Genomic DNA, 21802 nt, shown 5'->3' with positions numbered 1-21802 from the left:
CAAGTTCCTGCTGGGGGTACTCAGCGTCCCTAGAAATCACAACAATGTCATGGGGTGGTTGATGCCCAGGAAGCCCTAAGAACAGCTCTCCACAGAGTTAGAAGAGGAAGACTCAGGCACAGAAACCTAGCAATAGCAAATCATTAAAGTCCCTCTTAGTATCTGTTGCTACAACTAAACAGTAACCAAGGCTCTCTCCAACTGCTTCAGTTAATGATTGCTATTTTGACTTAAGCTTGATCTGAATCCAGTATTCAAAAAAGTGATTTTCTTTTTAATGTCAGAAATTTTTATTATTCTAAAATTGGTTTATCATTTAGAATTCAGGAGAGGAAAAAGTATAGCCTGATTCCACATTCCTTTCCAAATGTGTGTCTGTGAACCACAATGCTTAGCATACAGTCCAGGATAGATTCCTTCTAATTCTTCCTCCTTCAAACAACAGTGATTCATGCAAAAATGTTTTGGAGCCCATCATCTTTCTTATAAGACTTTAGCATTGCACTGTTTCATATAAAAATATCTGAAGTTCATCAGAGAAGAATGAGATACTTAGAGATTCCCAAAGAAATATTTTTAAAAATCTCAGCAACAACAACAAAATAAGGCTGATTGGGTAAACTTCTTGTTAAAGTGAACCTACACCACACAGCTAGGTTAGGATGAAATGACAGTCATTTAATAATTAAGCTGAATAAAAAATTTTTAAAAAGAAAAAGCACACTCTTTAGAAAGACAGGTACCCTGCAAATCAATCTGACCAGATATTTATGTTTTTGGAGATACTAGAAAGAACTAAAAGTCTTCAAGATTTTGCAAACTTATTTCTCAAAATTAATGAGGAAATGAATAGCTGGGTGGCTTAGTGGACAGACAGCTATCCCTGGGGTCACAAATCTTGACACAGACATTTCCTAGCTGTGCAATCCTGGGCAAGTCTCAGTAACATCTCTCAGCCTCAATTTCCTTATCTGTAAAGTAGGGATAATAGTTACACTAATAGTACCCGTCTCCCAGGGTTGTAAAGATCAAATGAGACAACACATATAGAACGGTATATCAATGCTGGTTATTATTACTTACTATTCTTATTACTAGTTGTCATTTATTATTATTTTTGTTGCTTCTCACCTTGAAGGCTTGCCTGTCAGCGCCCAGCACGTCATCTGGGCTAGTGGGACTCCTGTACTTGGAGTGTTCCAGACGTGGACCACTGTCAGGTCCTCTCCTCCCTCCGAGCCCCCCTCCCTCCTCCGTGGGTCACGGAGAGTTCCAGGCCTCCTTCCTGTACCCTGCGTTCCTTCCTGTTCCTGGGAACCCTATAGCTGAGTTCTAGGCGCCCCTTTGCGCTGTGAGGGCCAGGATGCGTCGGGAGGAAGGTCTCGTGCACCCCCCAAACTTTAGGCCTCCGCATCCCAAGAGGACCAGCATTGGCCATGAAGCCAGAGCGTTTAGGCGCCGGATTCTGTGTCCAAGACCCGAAATCACTTTGAATGCATGAAACTGACGTGGACTGAGAGGCCCCTGGCTAAACTGCTGCCTCCCTAGGAGGATGGATAGGTGTGTGGGTCCGGGGGAGCGGGTGGGGAGAACAGGTTGGGGCGGGGGGGGGGGAGGTGCTTGAGTTTAACTGGCTAAACTGGGCTGCTTGGGTGCGCCTGGGGCCTTCCCCGTCGGGGCTGGCCCCGGCTCCAGGGCCTCGCGTCGCTCTTCCAAGCCAAAGTTCTCGGCTTCTCGGGCCTCGGAAGCAGGCTGCGGGAAATACGTTAGAGGAAGAAATTCGCAGCTGTTGCGGGGAACCGGCTCATCACAGAGGCTGCCCCTTCCAAAGCTCCAGAAAGCCTTAGGGCCGAGGTCTAAGGCGAAGCACTCTTTCATCGCTGAGCGACCACCCCGACAAGGGAAAAGGCTGGGCGGAGGACCAAGCATGCGGCTTGGCGGTCCCGGGGGGCGCCCGTCCCCGGGGAGACACCGGGCTTGGGCAGCGCGGGGGCCCGGCCGCCGGCCGCCCGCCTCCTGCCTCCCGCCTCCGGCCTCCCGCCTCCCGCTGCCCGTTAGCGCTGCTTCCCGAGCCAGAACGCCCGAGGGTAGCCCTGGGTCGGCTGGGAGCGTGTTCGCTGGAGTCTCCATGGCGATGCTCCTCCAGCTCTCAGCACGCCCGCTTCGGTTGGCATGGAAGCCGCAACCTCGAGGGCCAGTCGTGCCTTCTGCCTTCGATTGGCCCGATTCAACAGACGCGGGTGGCTTGAAAGTAATTAGTGCTCAGCTCTCTCCAGGGCAGCTTCTGCAAGGAGCTGGAGCTGAGCGGCGCGGCTGGAATCTATTAACACTCCCCGCCCCTTCCCTCCCCTCCCCCACCCCACTCCCCCAACCCCACCCGCAGCCCCTCCAGCCCCAATCCCGGAGCGCACTCGTTAATTGGAAGGTCTATATATATACAGGCGGGACCAGCAAGCGCTGCGGGTTCCAAGCTGGTTTGGGCATCGCCCGTCTGGTCTGCGGGAGCAGGGCCGAAGAGCAGTGCCACTCCACTGTACAAGGAAGGGACGTGACCTTCACGTTGTAATGTATTGTTTACCTTGAGTTTGGGAGAGTGGAAGAGGGCACCCGGGGTTGGGGAGGGAAAGCATGCGACAATTCTCTCAAGTTCAGGGTTATACAGACTTTCAAATAAAATTAGCATTTAGTCGCCTTGAGTTGTGAAACGATTTCTAGGAGGAAGACGTGCTTTGTGCATATGTCTCTCAAAACTTCTCTCTTCCAAGCTCTCATTGAGGACTGCAAGAGACGTATTCTGGTGGGCTTTATTCAAAAACACTTTCTTCAGCCTCAGTGCTGCCTCTCCTTACTTCAGTAGTAGCTTTACTGGAGGAAAGAAAGCCTCTCTGTGACTGGGCTGACACCTATGCCTTTGTATTGGGCAGTGGGGAGGGGTATGGAGAGGGTGGATTATCTAGCTTAACTATCTCTCCCTGCTCACAGTGGCCTGGGGAAACTGAGGCAATGCGTCGAAGCATCTCTAGGGGCAAGATTCCTCTGGCCCCCTCAGTCCGAAGCCAGGAGATGTGTCAGGTGGTTGCCAGAGCCCAGCCAGTCCCGGACCGCCCACAAAGAACTGTACTAGGGCTGCTAACTGAAAATGGGCAGTACCGGAGGACTTGTGGCCAGGTAACTTTGAGAGCCCTGGGGGAAGCTTCGTTCTGAAAATCCTTTTTTTTAATCTAAGCATTTGGTTGCAGCAACTGAATGTTTTGTTGGCTTTTTTTTTTTTTTAAAGAAATACTAACTAGTACTGTTGCTAAACTTTAGTCCTCCATTTTAAAGTATCCCAGTGGGAGTACTGAGAGCTCATCGACTCTCTTTACCTATAATGCCCTTTAATAGAGTTCTTGATTAATGTAATCTCAGATTCTGTAAGCCACAGCACAAAGTCTGGACAGTTTCATGAAAGGGAGGAATCGGGACCAGCAGACTGTTGTTATTTATGATGGATATAGAACTAGCCTGGTGACAAGTTGTGAGCTGAAATCCAGAATCTGACACACCAGGCTAACTTACCCTGGGTCTGCAACTCCCTAATTGCAGATATGCATTGGTAGAGGGAGTTTATGAGGAGCTTCTTACTGCTGAAATCACTGCTGAAGTCTGGGCAAAAGAAGTGGAAAGATCACAGGAACAGAATAAAACCTTAACAGGCAGAAGTAACATCAAATTTCTAGAAGGGAATGGAAGGGGATGAGCATTTATGTGGCACCTACTATATGCTAGGCATTGTGCTAAGAGCTTTACAAATATCTCATTTAATCCTCACAAAAACCCTTAGAGGTATGTGCTGCTATTATCCTCATTTTTAGTTGAGAAACCTAAGGCTGTTTAGTTAAGTGACTTGCTGAGGGTCACACAGCTAGTAAGAGAGGACAGATTGAAACTCAGCTCTTCTTACCTCCAGGCCAAACACTATCCATTGTGCAACCAGCTACTTCCTAGGCTACTTATTGTTGCTTAAAAAAAAAAAAAGCTTTCAATAGTTATTACTGGGTAATATACAGGAACTAATTCATATTTTGAGGCCCAAGTTTACCCGAAAAACTTCAAAACAACCAGTTGCTGTTCTTCTGTTTTGTGATGCTCTGATGATGTGCTCCCAGGGCTTTTGTGAGAAAAGGTCTCTATAAACTTAATTGCAATAGAATAAGAACTCTTAACTATTATATAGGTACTGATGGAGACTAGATAGGACTTTAGACTAGTGTTCTTTCCATGCTACTATATTTCATTCTATGCTTGTGCTCACTTATCTTGAGCCTCTTCCCCACCCCCATTGTCTTTGGTTTTGCCTTTGATCTGTGGAAGTTCTCCTTTAATACATCACACTTGCGGGTGGGAAGGTTGGAATGGGGCAGTAACTCTCGTGAGGGAAGGAGAGAGAATGAAAGGCTTCTTGGAGTACAGATAGTCAAATCCTGTGGCATCTCTTTGATCAAGGGAGGATTGTTTTGTTAGTGTAAGAAAAAGGAAATAAATTCAGATGGAGTAGAACTAGAGGACTGCTAATAGGCTATACAACAGGCTGGAGTGGCTTTGGGGTTGTCAGATAGCCACACTGATAGAAACTCCAGTACCTTTAATTTATGAATAAGAACAGTAACTCTGTTTGGTGTATATGATCCTCAATATAACCCTATTAGGAATTACATCCATTTCACAGATCTGAAACAGGCTCAGAAAGGACAGCAATTTTCCCCAAAGTCATAACTGGAATTCATTCCGCCTCTGTCCCCTGTCCCCCTCTGTCCCCTGTCCCCCTCTGTCCCTTCCATCCCCCTTCCTCTCTCCCTCCTCTCCTCCCCTCTCTCTCTCCCCTTCTTTCTCTCTATTATATATATACACACCCACATATACACACATAAAATATATATATCACATTCCAAAACTATTCCTAAGGTATTGCTGTAATGACCATGTTAATTCTTTGGTTAAAAACCTTTATTGGCTCCCCATTCCTCCATAAGATAAAACACAAATTCCTTATCCTAGCGTTTAAGGCTGTTAAAGTCAGGCTGCTGCCCCTTTTCCAATAAATAACATTTCATTTTATTTACTTTTCAGTGATTTTATATCCCAGCCAAACTGAACTACTATCTCTTCCCAAAACAACTCTTGTCATCTCTACCGTGTTTCCCCGATAATAGATAATAAGACCTATCCCGAAAATAAGCCCTCCCCTTACTGTGTAAGATTCCTCTAAAATAAGCCCTCCCCGAAAATAAGCCCTATTGAGATTGCTACTGTAGTGAAGGTGATCCCCTGCGCTACACGCTACATTACAGTACCCTCTGTATGCACTGCCGCCCCCCCCCCCCCGGGAAACGCACGCCGCGCTCCGAGCTGCATCCAATCAGAGCTGCAGCAGTGAGCGCGTCATCCTGTTCTTCCCCAGTGATTTGCTTATTGAATAAAGGTACATTTTTTTTGTTCACATTTACCTGTTTATTAAAATTGCTGTCAATGTTCATTAAAATAAGCCCTCCCCTGAAAATAAGCCCTCTGATGTTTTTCTGTCCAAAAATTTTAATAAGACAGTGTCTTATTATCAGGGAAACACGGTATGCCTCTGCTCCATGACTGGAGTATTCACTCTCTTCATCAATTCAATACATAGCAACAAGCTTTAAGCTCCTACTATCTTCACAGAATTGTGAAGTGACGACAATTCAAAGAAAAATAAAACAATCTATCCTCAAAGAGCTTGAGTTTTGGGGGTATTGGTGGTGAGAAATATATTTATACATTTAATAAATGATATAAAGTAATTCCAAGGTTCTCATCTGTAAAATGAGCTAGAGAAGGAAATGGTAAGCCACTCTAGTATCTTCGCCAAGAAAACCCCAGATGGCATCAGGAAGAGTTGAATGTGACCAAAATGTCTGAACAACAACAGATTCCACGAATGAGGGTGCTGATCACTGAGCAGAGACTGAAGGAAACCCATTATGTCGAAAGTGGCACTTGAGCTGTGTTTTGAAGGAAACTAGGAGGTGAGGGATGGAATGCTTTACAAACTTGAGAGAGCAATTATGCAAAGGTAAATAAGCGGTGGGAAATAGAATGCTGTGTATAGGAGAAAAGGGTAGCAAACTTGTTTGACTAGAGTACTGTAAAGTATAACAATGTGATAGTTTTATGGTGTGTTGTGGAGGTCATCTTGAAAGAATTCGGACTTAGACCATATCCAATCCAAGCAAAGGCATTTATTGAGAGTGATACCTCTCAGGAAGTGGGTTAGGTTCCAACAGGAACCAGCAACTTCAGTAAAACAAGACAGGCAATTTTATAGTACGGTGATGCTGATTACATATCAAAAATTATGAATATTAAAAAGGCAGGAGGGGTTTGCCAAGGGATTACGTAATAGGGGAGTAGTTTCACCCTCAGTTGAACTGAGTGTGCAATTACCCATCATGCATATAGAAAAGCTCAAGGGGGGTGATATTATAATAAGCCTCTCTGTTATAAGTTCACCTAAAGGACAACTTTTGCTGTTACTGCACAGGTGCCTACTTAGGGAAAGTCTCTTCTGTTGATTTGGGGTCCACATCCTGCTCAGGCATCCTGGTAGTGCTGCTTTCTGATTGGCTGGCTATTATGGTCCTGTCTGAGACTAGATAGATGTGTTTGTGGTTGAGTGCATGGACATACCTGCTGTTTCTGGGAGAAATGAGAATTGGATCTGGGGGCAGTGGTTAGCTAGACGCAGTGGTGAGGATTCTATACCATGGACACACCTACTGTTCTAGTGGGGCAGTGAGGCATATATGAGGAAGTTAGGATATTGAGTAGGGGTAGGGGCAGTATCTTCAGGGCCTGCTGGTCAGTGAGGCCTATGACTGAGTCTGGGGACCTGTGGTATGGTTAAATCAGAACATGCCTGCCTCTTCCCCAAACAACTCTTGTCATTTCTATGCTTCATAGAGAGGCCCATAAGACCCTTAAGGAAGTTATTAGAGTATTGGGACTGGGGGCAACTTTATTAGGATTCCATCAGTAAGACTGGAATGGCAGGTGGGATCCAGGAGGAGGATTTTATATTTTGTCCTGGAGGTAATAAGGAACCATTGAAGATTTCTGAGTAAGGGTATGTGATGTGGTTGGGTAGGTATTTTAGGAATTATTAATTTGGTCGTCTGTGGTAGATGGATTGGAAAGGTGAAAGACTGGAGGGAGACAAGTTAGGAAGTTACTTTAGTAGTATGAATGAAAGGCGATGGGAGGCATGAACTAGGGTGGAGTGGAGGAACTGTGACTGTAGTGAGGAAAAGAACGGGAAAAAAGTTGTGGAGGTAGGGTAAATAAGACTTAATTGACTTCATATGGTGGTTGAAGAAGTAGAAGAAGTATGATGATTTGGAATTACTGGAAAGGTGGTTGTGACCTCAATAGAAATGGGGTAGTTGTAGGAAGGAAAGAGATAGGGGGCATTGGTGGTGGTAGTGGAATGTTTCTCTGTTGGATATATTGTGTCTGAGATGCCCATGATATATCCATCAAGGTGGGCATGTCCAACTAGCAGTTAGTAGTAACATGACACTATAGTTCAGGAGAGAGATTAGGTTTGGTTATTTCTTCCTTGATCTCCTCAAGTGCTAGAACCCTCTCCAAGCTACCTTGTATTTAACTACTTTGTACGTATTTCTGTTTACAGTCACTTTATATTTATGTTCTCCATATTTTTATATGTACTACTCTCTGTCATTAGAACATGAACATATTGTTGAGTAGGGATTGTTTCATTCTTTGTACTTGTGTCAATACTGCCTGGCAATCAAAAGGTCCTCGATAAGTACTTGTTGACTGATACATTTGGGAGTCATTTTCATGGAGATAATTGAACATCTTGGGAGCTAATGTGATCACCAAACAAGAGAATATACATAGAGAAGGAAATGTAGCCCAGGTCAGAACCTTAGGACACACTCAAACATAGTGGGCATGAACTAGCAAAAGAGAGAGTGAGGAGTGAGTAAAAAGTAGAGAGTGAGAGACGGATCCAAGAAGACAAGAGGAACAAGGGGTGGGAACTGTTGTCAAAAAACTGTAGGGAAGTCAAGTAGAATTAGGATTTAGAAAGGGTAATTGGATTTACAGTTGAGATCACTAATAATGTTAAAGAGAGTAATTTTAGTGTCTGGCTGCAGAAGATTGAAAAGTAAATTCTTGAGGGCAAGGTCTTTGGCTCACAGGTGCCTGGCATAGTGCTTGGTTCTATAGAGGTTTAATAAATGTTTGAGTCCAATTACTCAAACTGCTAAAAACAACAATTTGTAGGTGGACTTATACTCTATTGCTTTGGAGATTGAAGCTAATATGATGATGATGATGGTGATGGTGATGATGATGATGATGATGATGATGATGATGATGAGTATTTATATAGTACCAGACATCTGCCAGGCACTTTACACTTTATCTCAGTTAATTCTCACAACAACTCTAAGAGGTAGATGCTATTATTAGCCCCATTTTACATGTGGGGAAACTGAGACAAACAGATGAAGTGATTTGCCCAGAGTCATACAGGAACAATTTGAATTCAGGTCTTCTTGTCTCCAGGTCCAGTCTGCTATCTGCTGTGCCACTTAGATGTCTAATAGAGTTCAGATAAGATTAAGGAACATAATTGTTTGGTTTCCCTAATCATTAAGGTTGAGTTGCCTCTATAGTAAGAAAGGAGAAAAATCTCTCCTTGAAGCAATCATAACTTTGGGGGCTATAAATCTATGTGGTAAGTGGGATAGAGTATTGGAATGGAAAGAAATACAAATTAGATCAATACCATCTTTACTTCTAAAAAGGACATGCCAATCTCCAATTCACTGTCCTCTTGTACCACCAAACTTCCCTGCCTTCCCTGGCTACTACTCCCATATATGTGTTGTGTCCCCCATTAGAACATAAGGATCTTGAGGACAGGGAATGATTTATTTTTTTCTTTTTGCTGTCTAGTGCTTGGTACATTATAAGCACTTAAAAAATGTTGATCCATACATACAAGTATTTCCAGCAACAAGGAAGAATGTCCCCAGACTGGCAGTCTGGACAGACTTGGTAAATATAGTCTTTACTAAGATGGTGCACTTTAACTCTTGGTTGCTAGTTTCTGACTAGGTAACCCTCACTGCCTGCTTTCTCTGTGGCTTCTCTTTCCCTCCAATCCAACTAGCTTTTCTTAATCTCTTATTGTACATGCCCATACCCTCAGAAAGAGAATCATTGGTAGCTTCCTGTTTAGACAAACCTTACCCCAAGTTATCAAAAATAATATTCCTTATACTTGACATCCAAGAATCCTGATTTACTGGAGAGATTGCTTCTTAGGGGGAGGGAAGTGTGAAAGAGGGCTTGAAGTCAACCCCTCAAATCTCTCAAAATATATTAGAGATGGAAGGGTTCTTAAGGATTGTTCCAATCAATTCTAGGTTTTACAGAAGAGGAAATGGGGTTGGGGGGAATAGGGAAAATGATTTGCTCCAAAGTTATAGAAGAAGACCCTCTCAGTTTTTTTTTAATTGACTTTGAGCTGAGATGGATCCCCAAACTCATAGATTCAGACTGTCAGGTAAACAGCCTCATAGGCCACTTTGGCCAATTTGACCATTTTACAGACACAATTAGTGTCAGAGAAGGACCAGAACCCAATTTTCCTGGCTGTCAGGCCAGTCAGTCAATAAACATTAAGTGCCTATGTTCCAGGACCTGCAACAAACACTGGATATACAAAAAGAGACAGAAGACAGTCCTTGCCTTCAAGGACTCACAATCCTTAATCAGGTTGTTAAAATTTGACTCCAGTGGCCCCTGGTCTCTTGATTCAGTACAAGAATATAAGAAAGTCATTCATTTTCTTCAGTCACTTCATTTTCTCTCTCTTAACCCAGCACCCCACCTCTCATCTTAAGGAGCAAGAGAAGAGGGCAAAGCTTCCAGAGAAAGGGGGAGGCAGAGGCATTCTAGGAAAATGTGGTCCTCGCTTTTTTCCTGTTTTGTTTTCCTTAAGGTTCCCCCTGTACCTCTTCTTCCAGGATAGTACCTTTTGAGAAGATTCAGAGAACAGGACACCTGAGGAAGAATTTCCCCCACCTTGAGAGGGTTTGACATCCCACAAATATGCCCTTTCCTATTGTCCTTCTCATATTGTGGTTCACTTTACTTTTAATCTAATAATCCTTTATTAGGGCAGCTCAGTAGATAGAACACTGGGCCTAGAGTCAGGAAGACCCGAATTCAAATCTGACCTTAGACACTTAATATCTGTGTGACTCTGGGCAAGTCACTTAACCTTGTTTGCCTTAGTTTCCTCATCTGTAAAATAAGCTGGGGAAGGAAATGGCAAATGACTCCAAGATCTTTGCCAAGAAAACCCCCAAAGGGATCATGAAGAGTTGGATATGACTGGGAAAAAAAAACAACCCTAACAACAATCCTTTCCTACCCCTTGTTTTCTGAAAACTAGGGAACTTTGAGAAACAAAGGAGGTCAAAAAGTTGAAAATGGGGAGGTAGAAGTAACCCCAGGAAGGGTTGGGCCAGAGCTTTTATTTCCTCCTTTGCTTCTGCTAATCCTAACCTTTTTTGTTGGTCATTCACTGGTAGGATATGAGGAGGGATGCTTGCTCATCTTCGTCCATTGGCTATGAGATTGTTCTTCAAAGTGGTTCCTGGAGCACCATCTGCGGCCCGCACTGGACCCCAGCTTGCAGGCCTCATGTCTAGGCTGGACTGTCGTCTGATCTCTCATTTTACAGATGAGATACCTACTCCCTTCTTGTTAAAGAAAGTCCATCTAATCTTATTGACGTGAGATAAAGCACAGATTTTATCTGGCCCCTCAATCATTGAATACCTATTGGCTCATTCTTCTAGCATTTATTTGATGTCTTGCCTAGTGGACACGGAAGAAAAAACAAGACACTTATCAAGGCACTTACATGATGGTAGGGAGAAACAAAGGAGCCTACATGTAATTTACTGATACAGAAGAGAAAAGACAAAAGGGGAGGTCCTCAGAATTCAGAAGAAGCATGCAGAATTTATTATTCCAAACAATCTGGGAAGGCTGAGAAAAAGTAAAGTGGAGGAAAATCCATATCCCTCCCTTTCTGTTTCATAAGGCCCTCCTTCCCAAGTGCTAACCCTAAGTGCTATGTCCTTGATCTATACCCCTTGTTCTTTACTAACCCTTTACCTCGTTAATCTCTGTCTTCCATGAGTTAATAAGATGATAGACCTAGGAAGACAAGTTAGGAGGCACCTAATCTAACCCCTTTATTTTTTTTTTTAAAGCAATCGGGGTTAAGTAACTTGCTCAAGGTTACATGGCCAGTTATTTCTGGGTGTGGTGCTCAGTATCTGAGCCCGGATTTGATCCAGGTCATCCCGACACTGGAGCCGGTGCTCTTACTCGCTGAGCCACCTGGCCGCCCCTAAGCAATCGGGGTTAAGTAACTTGCTCAAGGTTACACGGCCAGTTATTTCTGGGTGGGTGCTAAGTGTCTGAGCCTGGGATTCGATCTCCAGGTCTTCTCAACACTGGAGCTGCTGCTCTTACTCTCTGTGCTACCTGACCGCCCCTAACCCCTTTATTTTTACAGAAGGAAACTGAGGCCAAGAGATTTAAATGTCTTGCTCAAGGTCACCCAGGTAGTAAGTAGCAGAGTCAAAATTGGAACCCAAATTTTCTGACTTCCCCTTCAGTGTTCTTCCCATGACCACATACTATCTCATTTTCTTCTTGCCTTCTAAGAAATTCAATTCATTTTGCCTTCTCTTCCATCCACCCAGCTTTCTAGGTCCAGTTCTTCTGTCCTCATTTGCTCCCAAATTTCTAGAAATAATCATGACCAGTATTTCCATTTTCTACCTATTTGCCCTTTAGCTTTGCTATCTGAGTTCCTGGCAAAAGTGCCCCAGTGAGACAGCTTTCTTGAAGGGTTACAACATTTGTTTTTTTTTTGTTTGTTTGTTTTGTTTTTGCTTTTTGGAGGGGAGAAGGCAGGGCATTTGGAGTTAAGTGACTTGCCCAAGGTCACACAGCTAGTAAGTGGTAAGTACCTGAGGCTGGATTTGAACTCAGGTCCTCCTGACTCCAGGGTCAGTGCTATATTCACTGTGCCACCTAGCCACCTCATGGGTTACAACATTTAATGTCAAAACATCCTTTATGAAGCCCTTGGCCTTTGTGTGCCTCTGATGTGGCACTCACCTGTTTCTTCCATTCTCATCATCCTTTCCTATTTTTCCCACTGTCTCTTCTTTCCACTTCTTTTTGGGGTACCTTTACCCCAAGGCTCTGATCCTTGCCAGCTTCAGTCCTGTGCGATTTCATCCATTCTATTGGTAGCTCCAGCCCCTTTCCTGAACTCTTGTCAGTTCAGTTCAGCATTTATTAAACACATAGTATGTGCAAGTTTCCTCCTTCTCTTAAGTCTTCAACTGCCTACATTATTTTCCATTTCTACCAGGATGCCCCACAAACTCTGAAACTAGCTAAAAAGAATACTTTTGCCACCAATTCCGAAGTTAATACCAAACAAGGCAACAATTTTCCCTTAATGAATAGGTTCCCAAAGTGCGTGATACTGGCCCCTGGGAGGTGCTGGAATTGGGGGGAGGGCAGGTGGTAGTAGCCTTGGGTATAATTGGGGGGTGTTGAATAGAAATAAGGTGACGGTGGAAGCATGAGGAAAGAAGAGAAGAACATTTTGAAAAACTGTTCATACATTTTTCATCTATTATGTAATAGAGTTAGTCATAGTGATTACATTGTTTTCTAAATAAACATACAAAATGCAAGCTATAACCAATCAGTGGTCAAGTCTCCTGACAGATCTTTTTTTTTCTTTTTTATTTTTTTAAATGCTTTATTAACTTCTGATTTACATCATTCGTTTCCGCCAGATTTTGAGTTACAAATTTTCTCCCCGTTTTTCCCCCACCCATCCCCCCAAAACAGCAGTCCCACAGGATATCCCCACCTCCAATCTGCTCTCTCCCATATTTTCTCCCATACCCGTTTCAACTTTTCCAGTGGATCTCTATGCCTCAGTGCCTGTATATCTTTTTTTTCTTAATAACATGTAAGATGGTATTAATAATAATATATATATATATACACACACACACACACATATATATATATATATACACATATATTTGAATATTTGATTTTAAAACTTTCAATTCCAGATTCATTCCCTTCCCCCCCTGCCACCCACCCCCACTGGGGAGACAAGCAGTTCAGTATAGGTTGTACATGTGCGGCTAATGCAAAACAATAACATAGTAGATGTATTGTAAAAGACTGACTATATTTCCCTCCCTCCTATCCCACCTCCCACTTGTTCTATTCTCTACTTTGATCCTGTCCCTTTTCAAAAGTGGGTGCTTCCAACTTCCCTCCCCCCCAGCCTGCCCTCCCTTCCATCATCCCCCCTCACATCTCCTTCCCCCCCTATTCTCCTGGAGGGTGAGATCCCCTATTTAGTGTGTATTTCCCTCCCTCCTCAAGCCAGATTCAATAGGAGTAAGGTTGACCCATTCCCTTTTGCCTTCCTATTCTTCCCCTCCATTGTAACCATTTCCCCTTGCCTCTTCTGTATGAGATAGCTGCCCCACTCTGTCTCTCTCCTCTCATTATATTCCTCTCATCTCTTAATTTCACCTTTTAAGTATCATCCCTTCCTGTTAAATTGGTCCCGTGCCCTCTATCTATGTATACCTGTAAATGTATATACACACATTCACATATGTATTCATATGCCCGCATACCCTCATATAAAGACATATATACACACATATTTCTAATCCCTTCAACTACTGAGAAAAGTTTCATAAGTTACAATTATTGTTTTTCCATGTAGGAATGTTAATAGTTCAACTTTGGCCAGGTGGCTCAGCAAGCAAGAGCACCGTCCCCAGTGCCGGGACGACCTGCATCAAATCCGGGCCCAGACACCCAGCACCACACCCAGAAACAACAACGGGCCGTGCAACCCCGAGCAAGCCACTCAACCCCGATTGCTTCAAAAAAAAAAATAGTTCAAATTTGATAAGTTCCTTATGATTTCTTTTCCCTGTTTACCTTCTCATGCTTCTCTTGCTTCTTGTATCTGAATGTCAAATTTTCTATTCAACTCTGTTTTTTTCAGCAAGAATGCTTGAAAGTCCTGTATTCCACTGAATGACCATATTTTCCCCTGAAACATGATACTCAATTTTGCTGGGTAGGTGACTCTTGGTTTTAATCCCAGCTCCCTTGACCTCCGGAATATCACATTCCAGGCCCTTCGATCCCTCAGTGTAGAAGCTGCCAGATCCTGGGTTATCCTGATTGTGTTTCCACAATATTCAAATTGTTTCTTCCTGGATGCTTTTAATATTCTCTCCTTAATCTGGGAATTCTGGAACCTGGCTATAATATTCCTAGGAGTTTTCTTTTTGGGATCTTTTTCAGGAGGTGATCGGTGGATTCTTTCAACCTCTATTTTGCCCTCTCATTCTAAAACATCAGGGCAGTTTTCTTTGAGAACTTCCTGGAGGATGCTTTCCAGGCTCTTACTTTGGTCATGGCTCTCAGGCAGTCCAATAATTTTTAAATTATCTCTCCTGGATCTATTTTCCAGGTCAGTGGTTTTTCCCATGAGATATTTCACATTGCCTTCTATTCTTTCATTTGTTTGGATCTGTTTAACAGCATCTTGATTTCTCATAAAGTCATTAGCTTCCATTTGCTCCAATCTAATTCTGAAGCAATGATTCTCCTCAGTGAGCTTTTGAGATTCTTTTTCCATCTGGCAAATTCGACTTTTTAAGGCATTCTTCTCCTCATTACCTTTTTGAGCCTCCTTTGCCATTTGAGTCAGTCTGTTTTTTAAGGTATTATTTTCTTCAGTCAGGCTGTTGACTCTCATTTCATAATTTTCTTTCATTGTTCTCATTTCTCTTCCCAATTTTTCCTCCACTTCTCTTATCTGCTTCTTAAGGTCCTCTATGGCCTGTAACCAGCTTGTATTTTCCTTTGAAGCTTTTGGTGCAGGAGTTCTGACTTCACTGATTTCCTCCTGTTCCATGCCTTGCTCCTTCTTATCTCCAAAATAGGAGTGTAATGTTGGAATCTTCTGTCTGCTTTGTTTCCTTTGCCTGCTCATTTTGCCACTTAATGATTTGACTTTTGGGCTTTTTGCCACAGTAGGACTCTGCCACCAGACAGGGGAGTTTTCGTCCCAAACGCTGGGGTTTTCTCAGCTGCCGGAGGTATTAGATGGGTGCCCTCTCTGAGGTCTCCACACGCTCTGGCAAGCTGGACACACACCCCAGGACCTCCACCCTAGACTGCAATCCAGATCCAAGCAGGTTAAAGCAAGAGCGATGACCCCTCAGACTGGTGCTTGGTCCCTCTACACTCTGCAGGCCAGGAGCTGAAGCCTCCATGTGGCACTGGCAGGCTGTGCCGGTGTCTCAGCGGTTTCTCGCCCCGGGGGTAAAAGCCACGCACTCCCACTTACTGGGTCCCAAAGTCCAGACTGCACTGGCCTCTCACCTTGTCCTTCGCATCTATGTATTGATAAATCTGGAAATGGCCACAGCTGCTGCTGATCTGGAGTCCCTCTGGCTGGCGGCTGGTCAGGCACGCCCTGGGGCTAAAGCCTCAGCGTGGTGCTGGGCTCGGCTCCCAGAGCGTTGCGCTGGCTGATTCCTGCCCGCCTGCCGGGCTGTTCTCAGCGGGAGGTTAGCTTCTCTGTGTCATTTTGTGGGTTCCGCAGCTCCAAAGTTTGTTTAGAGTCCCCTTTTTACATGGATTGGGGAGGGTGGAAGCCGGAGCCATGGGAGGGTCGTGCTTCTACCTCCTGACAGATCTTAACAAGCAAGTATTGGCAGGTGAACATGTTGCATGTTGTTGGAAATATGTACATGTAATGACCTGTTTACAATATGATACTATATGCTTACATAATACAATACTGTGTCATCAAAATTTCAATGCAGGAAAAAAACCCATAAATTTACAATAAATTATTAAATTTGAGATGTCATTTTTTAAAAATTTATTTTTTTTAAAAAATGAAGCAAATTAAAAAAAACATAAAAGGGTTAAAGAAAGTTGATTTCCTGGGGGGCACAATGAGTATTTTTTTTATTTGAAAATAAAAAATTTGGGTGGTGGGCCAAATAAGTTTGGGAACCCCTGCCTTAATGGAATGAGCAATCAATCATTTGTGCTTAAAATTTTACATTTTTGATTCAGTCTTATACCTTGCATCTAGTCAGTTTTATTGATTTTTCTTTGTCTCTTATATGGTGATATTTTAAATTTTTGCTGAACCACCATCTTTCCAGATTTCATTTCCTCTTGTCTGGTAGATTGCAACAGCCTGTTATCTGATTTTTAATCTTTTTCTTCTTTCTCCCTCTGATTTATTGCATTCTCTTCTGTCAGTAATATCTTCTAGTTCTGACCTTATCACAATTCTCCCCACTTTGAAATCTTCAGTAGTTCCTCATTTGTTTCCCAAATAATATCCATACTATTCAGCTAGGGATTCAAGGCTCTTTGCAGTCTGGCCTCTACCAACTTTCCCAGTCTTCTCTCATCAGAACTCTTCAAATACTCTCAATTATATGAGGTTGGATTGTTCTTTTCTTGAGCTTTCTGTACTTCATTAACTTTGCTCATGAACTTTCCTTATGATTAGTATGTTATCCTTTGCCTCCTGGACTCAAACCCATCCTTTTTAAAAAGTATTTATTTATTTATTTATTTTTGCTAGGCAGTTGGGTTTAAGTGACTTGCCTTAGGATCAGCTATTAAGTGTCAAGTGTTTGAGGCTGGATTTGAACTCAGGTCCTCTTGACTCCAGGGCCAGTGCTCTATCCACTGTACTACCTAGCTGCTCCAAACCCATTCTTTAAGCCAGAATCTCTTAGACATTTTTATGCATCAGTGAACCCTTCATCAGTCTGGTAAAGCCAATGAAATTCCTTCTTAGATGAGCATTTTTAAATAGTTGAAGGAAATTATAAATTTGAGTTAGAGGTTAGTAAAAACAAAGATTTATTTTTTTCCCTATCCAGTGTCATAGACCTTCAGGAATTTATTCACAGATCTCAGGTTAAGAACCCCTGCTTGAAGGCCTTGATGAAATGCCATTTCTATGATTTCCCCTTTCCCCATCTAGAAGCAACCTTGCTCTGAGCTCTTGAAGTATCTATCACCTTTTTTTATGCACTGTCACCAACCTTTATAGTATAAAGATATTTGTGTATTTTATCTTGTCATAAGCTGCCTAAAGGGGTGATTGATGACAAAGTGTTGGTATCCCTCATGGTGCTTAGTATGTTTTTTTTTGTCTTTTTTTTTTTTTAATGCTTTATTAACTTCTGATTTACATCATTCGTTTCCGCCAGATTTTGAGTTGCAAATTTTCTCCCCGTTTTTCCCCCACCCATCCCCCCAAAACAGCAGTCCCACAGGATATCCCCACCTCCAATCTGCTCTCTCCCATATTTTCTCCCATACCCGTTTAGACATTTCCAGTGGATCTCTATGCCTCAGTGCCTGTATATCTCATTTCTTAATTACATGTAAGATGGTATATATGAATATTTGATTTTAAAACTTTCAATTCCAGATTCATTCCCTTCCCCCCTGCCACCCACCCCCACTGGGGAGACAAGCAGTTCAGTATAGGTTGTACATGTGCGGCTAATGCAAAACAATAACATAGTAGATATATTCTAAAAGATTGACTATATTTCCCTCCCTCCTATCCCACCTCCCACTTGTTCTATTCTCTACTTTGATCCTGTCCCTTTTCAAAAGTGGGTGCTTCCAACTTCCCTCCCCCCCAGCCTGCCCTCCCTTCCATCATCCCCCCCTCTCATCCCCTTCCCCCCCTATTCTCCTGGAGGGTGAGATCCCCTATTTAGTGTGTATTTCCCTCCCTCCTCAAGCCAGATTCAATAGGAATAAGATTGACCCATTCCCTTTTGCCTTCCTATTCTTCACCTCCATTGTAACCATTTTCCTTTGCCTCTTCTGTATGAGATAGTTTTGGTGCTTAGTATGTTAAAATGTTATATTAAGAAGTAGGGAAGGGGTGGCTAGGTGACTCAGCGAGTAAGAGCACCGGCTCCAGTGTTGGGATGACCTGGGGATCAAATCTGGGCTCAGATACTCAGCACCACACCCAGAAATAACTGGCCATGTAACCTTGAGCAAGTTATTTAACCCCGATTGCTTTCAAAAAAAAATTCTCTTTAAATGGGCAGCCAGGTAGCACAGCGAGTAAGAGCACTGGCTCCAGTGTCGGGATGACCTGGATCAAATCCAGGCTTAGATACTTAGCACCACACCCCGAAATAACTGGCCGTGTAACTTTGAGCAAGTTACTTAACCCCTATTGCTTAAAAAAAAAAAGTAGGGAGATAATTGGGGAAAAAAAGCCTTAAGTTTGCATTTACCTGGAACTCTATGATTCATACCCATGAGTATACCTCAAAGATTAATCATTTAAAATCAAACAAACTTAATGCTGTTCTTTTTGACCCTAAGCAAATCACTTAACCTTTGCCTGCCTCCATTTCCTCTACTATAAAATGATGATATAATAGCACTTATCTTTCAGGTTTGTCACAAGAATTAAATGAGATAATATTTATAAATCTCTTGGCACAGTGCCTGGCACATAGTAGACGCTGATAAATGCTTGTTTCTTGTTCTTTCTTTTCTAATGTTAATAATACAAAATAATAATATTACATTATTATAATTATTATAATATATTACTACTACATATTATAATAACTATAATAATACAAAACTGATGTGAAAGTTCCTACATCTCTATGTGTGTATGTGTAACATATATATATATATATATATATATATATGGTACATATGTGTGTATATATAGTATGTGTGTGTGTGACATCACAGTGATATGAAAAGTCAGTAGGGTCATCCTCATTTAACAGATAAGGAAATTAAGTTTGCAGGCCATGGCAGGTGCTAATTGTTAAGAGGTTAGAATTGAGGCTCTCAGTCACGTGATGAAGTGTTTACATGAAAGCATACCACCTCTTTTTGGTAACTGGCTAGTGTTCTGCCTTGAAAGTGCTTTGGTTAAGCATTTGTAGAAGAGTAGCCTGAACGCTCCATAGCCTACACATATCATTGAATTGTGCTTTTAGCTCTTGAATATCCTAACTTGTCTTGAGACCTTCAATTGAAGTGATCTTAAAAGACCTAAGTTTTACCTAGTTGTATGTTGAAGTCAGCGTGAGTAGTGGGTATCTAATCCTTATGAATTTACATTTATCCTTCTTTCCAAATGCACAACATGACATATCTGTTCCTGGTAGAGCGCTTGGAATAATGGAGACATTAATCATGGTTTATGAATGACCCTGCCACTGTTGGATTGCTATTTTGGCACCACATCTATTTACCACAAGACTTATTTTCTCGTAATACCCGAAAGATATCTTTTAAACTAGATGCATAAATCACAGACTTCTATATGCCTACCAAAAGGGAAAATGGATAGCTCCAAATGCTGACTTTAGAAGTAACCTTTAACACTATATAAATACATAGTGTAATCATAAACAACAAAATATTTAATAGAACAAATGGAATTTCCTTTGGAATAAATCTAGATCAAATTTGTAAAATTACCTATCTTTTCACCTTAAGGTCACGTAGCACGATTGACCTCCCTAACATGGAACCTTAGAGTATCTTAATGTATCTTGTTGATTCCTGCTATTTACTAAATATTCATATTTTATGGTTGTTTCCTGAGATAACTCAGACAACTCTAGCTTTTTTTTTCTTTTGGTGAATGAAGTGGAAAAGGATTAAGTTTCACTAGAGTAGCTCACATAGTTAAGTACATGATCCTTCATCCGTTCTCTTCTCTTCATTCATGCTATTGCCGTTCTTGTTCAGGGCTTTGTTACCTTTCACTTGGGCTATTGTAATCACTTTCTGACTGACCATAACTTGAAATACTTCAAGTCTTTAATGCCATCTCTCATTCAGCTGTCAAATTAATCTTCTGGTTTAAAAAATGTCACTCCCCTTCTCAAAAATCTTTAGTTCCTACCGTCTCCTCAGATATTCTAAACTCTCTCCCTTTTCGGTTCCCCCAACCCTCACCCCACCATGATTCCTCTTCACGTCTTTATTTTAGTTACTCTGAGCAGCTGGCTCCTATACAGCCCAGCTCTCAGGCCTAGATCATACTCTACACTATTTTGCTATAATTTTCTCAGTTCTTCTTTCTCATTCTATGAAGACTAATTCAGGTGCTGCTTTTTCTATGAAGTTTCCCATGATGCCTCTCCCTGCTACATTTGTATGTCTGAAGCTATTAAAGATTAAAACGGCACTAAGATTTTTGGGACAATGTGTGTCTGTGTGTGATATACAAATATATATAATATAAAACAAAATCTTGGGTTCTCCTTCCCTTCTCCCCTTCCCTTTAAATTGTAAATTTTGAGGGCAGGGATTCTTTCTCTCTTCTTGTGTCTCCTATGCACTTAAATATATGCTGTCTAAACTGAAGATTGAATATCAGACTATTATGTGTCTTGTTATGAGAGTTGTACATTACTTTTGCAAAGTCATTCCTTACCTTATTATGTGTAAGTAGCAACTTGCTTTTGGATCTAATGAATAAAAGAAAATATTTAATTTTTCTTTTGAAAGTTCTTAGAAGTTAAAGAGTTTGTTGTTAAGCAACATTTAACCCTTACCTTGTTGCTGTGGATGCCTCAGAGGTGGAAAAGTAATTAGGAGCCATCTATTCCTTGCCTAAGCCGAAAGACTAGGGATCCCAGTGTCTCCTGAGGCACCCTGTTCCAATTTCATATGACTTTTAATTATCAAGAAGTCGTTGGCTGCATCAGATGCTCTTCATTGCAATTTTTAATTAGTCTCTCTTCTTGAGGTGAAGCATTTCCACTAGTTCTTTTGAACTTATCCTCATAGTATAATCTTGAGTCTTCTCAAAATCCTAGTTGCCTTCTGTCTTGGAAGCTCTCTATCTTGTCAGTGTCCTTAGAATGTGATGAAAAGAACTGAAAAATATTCGAAATGTAGTCTGACCCTTACAGATTATAGTGGGACTGTCACTTTCTCCTGGATATTATTTACATCCTAAATTACTTCACCTTTTATGACTCCCACGTCATCCTTATTACAGTCGAGCACCCAGAGATCATGTTCACAGAAGCTTTAATTTAGCCACACCTCTCCCCATCTTGTTCTTGTGAAATTTATATTTTTCACTTAAGTGTAGGACTTGATTTTATCCATATTAAATCTCCTCAATACATTTGGCTGTAGAGGTCCTTTTGGTTTCGGACCATCTGTTATCCAAAGTGTTAGCAGTTCTCCAGTCCTATGTCACCTTCGGATTTGGTAAGCATATCCTTTGTGCCTTCTTCCAAGTCACTGATTAGAATGTTGAATAGCACAGGGCTAAGGATAGAGATGGTTCTTTGTATTCATTTTGGCAACCAGTTTAAAGTCATTTGGGGGCATTTCTCCATCTTGTCCACATTTAGTATCAAAGACTATCAGACATTTTGCAGCATTTTTCTTATCTACACATTTAATAGCAATCCTGTCCAAAAGGGAAATGAAGTTAATTTGGCATTACCTGTCTGAAGCATTCATTGATCACCCCTCCCTTTATAAATGCTCACCAACTATCCTTTACCCAAATATGCTAAATGTG

General features: G+C 41.9%; 1 protein-coding gene across 3 annotated transcripts in view; it reads left to right on the top strand.

Annotated features, from left to right (window-relative positions):
• Positions 1 to 231: 231 nt before the first annotated feature.
• Positions 232 to 21802, top strand: part of CCNA1 (cyclin A1) — a 43409-nt gene continuing 21838 nt past the window's right edge. The window contains exons 1-3 of one of the 3 annotated variants that reach the window (XM_069064665.1): positions 235 to 1560; positions 2442 to 2562; positions 2983 to 3168. In XM_069064665.1, coding sequence (XP_068920766.1) covers positions 1553 to 1560; positions 2442 to 2562; positions 2983 to 3168 — 315 coding nt within the window. In that variant the 5' untranslated portion in view covers positions 235 to 1552. Of the gene's footprint in view, positions 1561 to 2385; positions 2568 to 2982; positions 3169 to 21802 lie in introns of those variants that run through there. The other 2 variants (XM_069064667.1, XM_069064666.1) reach the window with 2 other exon arrangements.

Source organism: Petaurus breviceps, unplaced genomic scaffold, assembly GCF_028583685.1.
Source record: "Petaurus breviceps papuanus isolate PSGF00001 unplaced genomic scaffold, PetGlider_PUasm1.0 90639, whole genome shotgun sequence".
NCBI classification, from domain to species: domain Eukaryota; kingdom Metazoa; phylum Chordata; class Mammalia; order Diprotodontia; family Petauridae; genus Petaurus; species Petaurus breviceps.
Note: the sequence above shows the minus strand (reverse complement) of the source record. Positions and strands in the feature narration are given on the sequence as shown.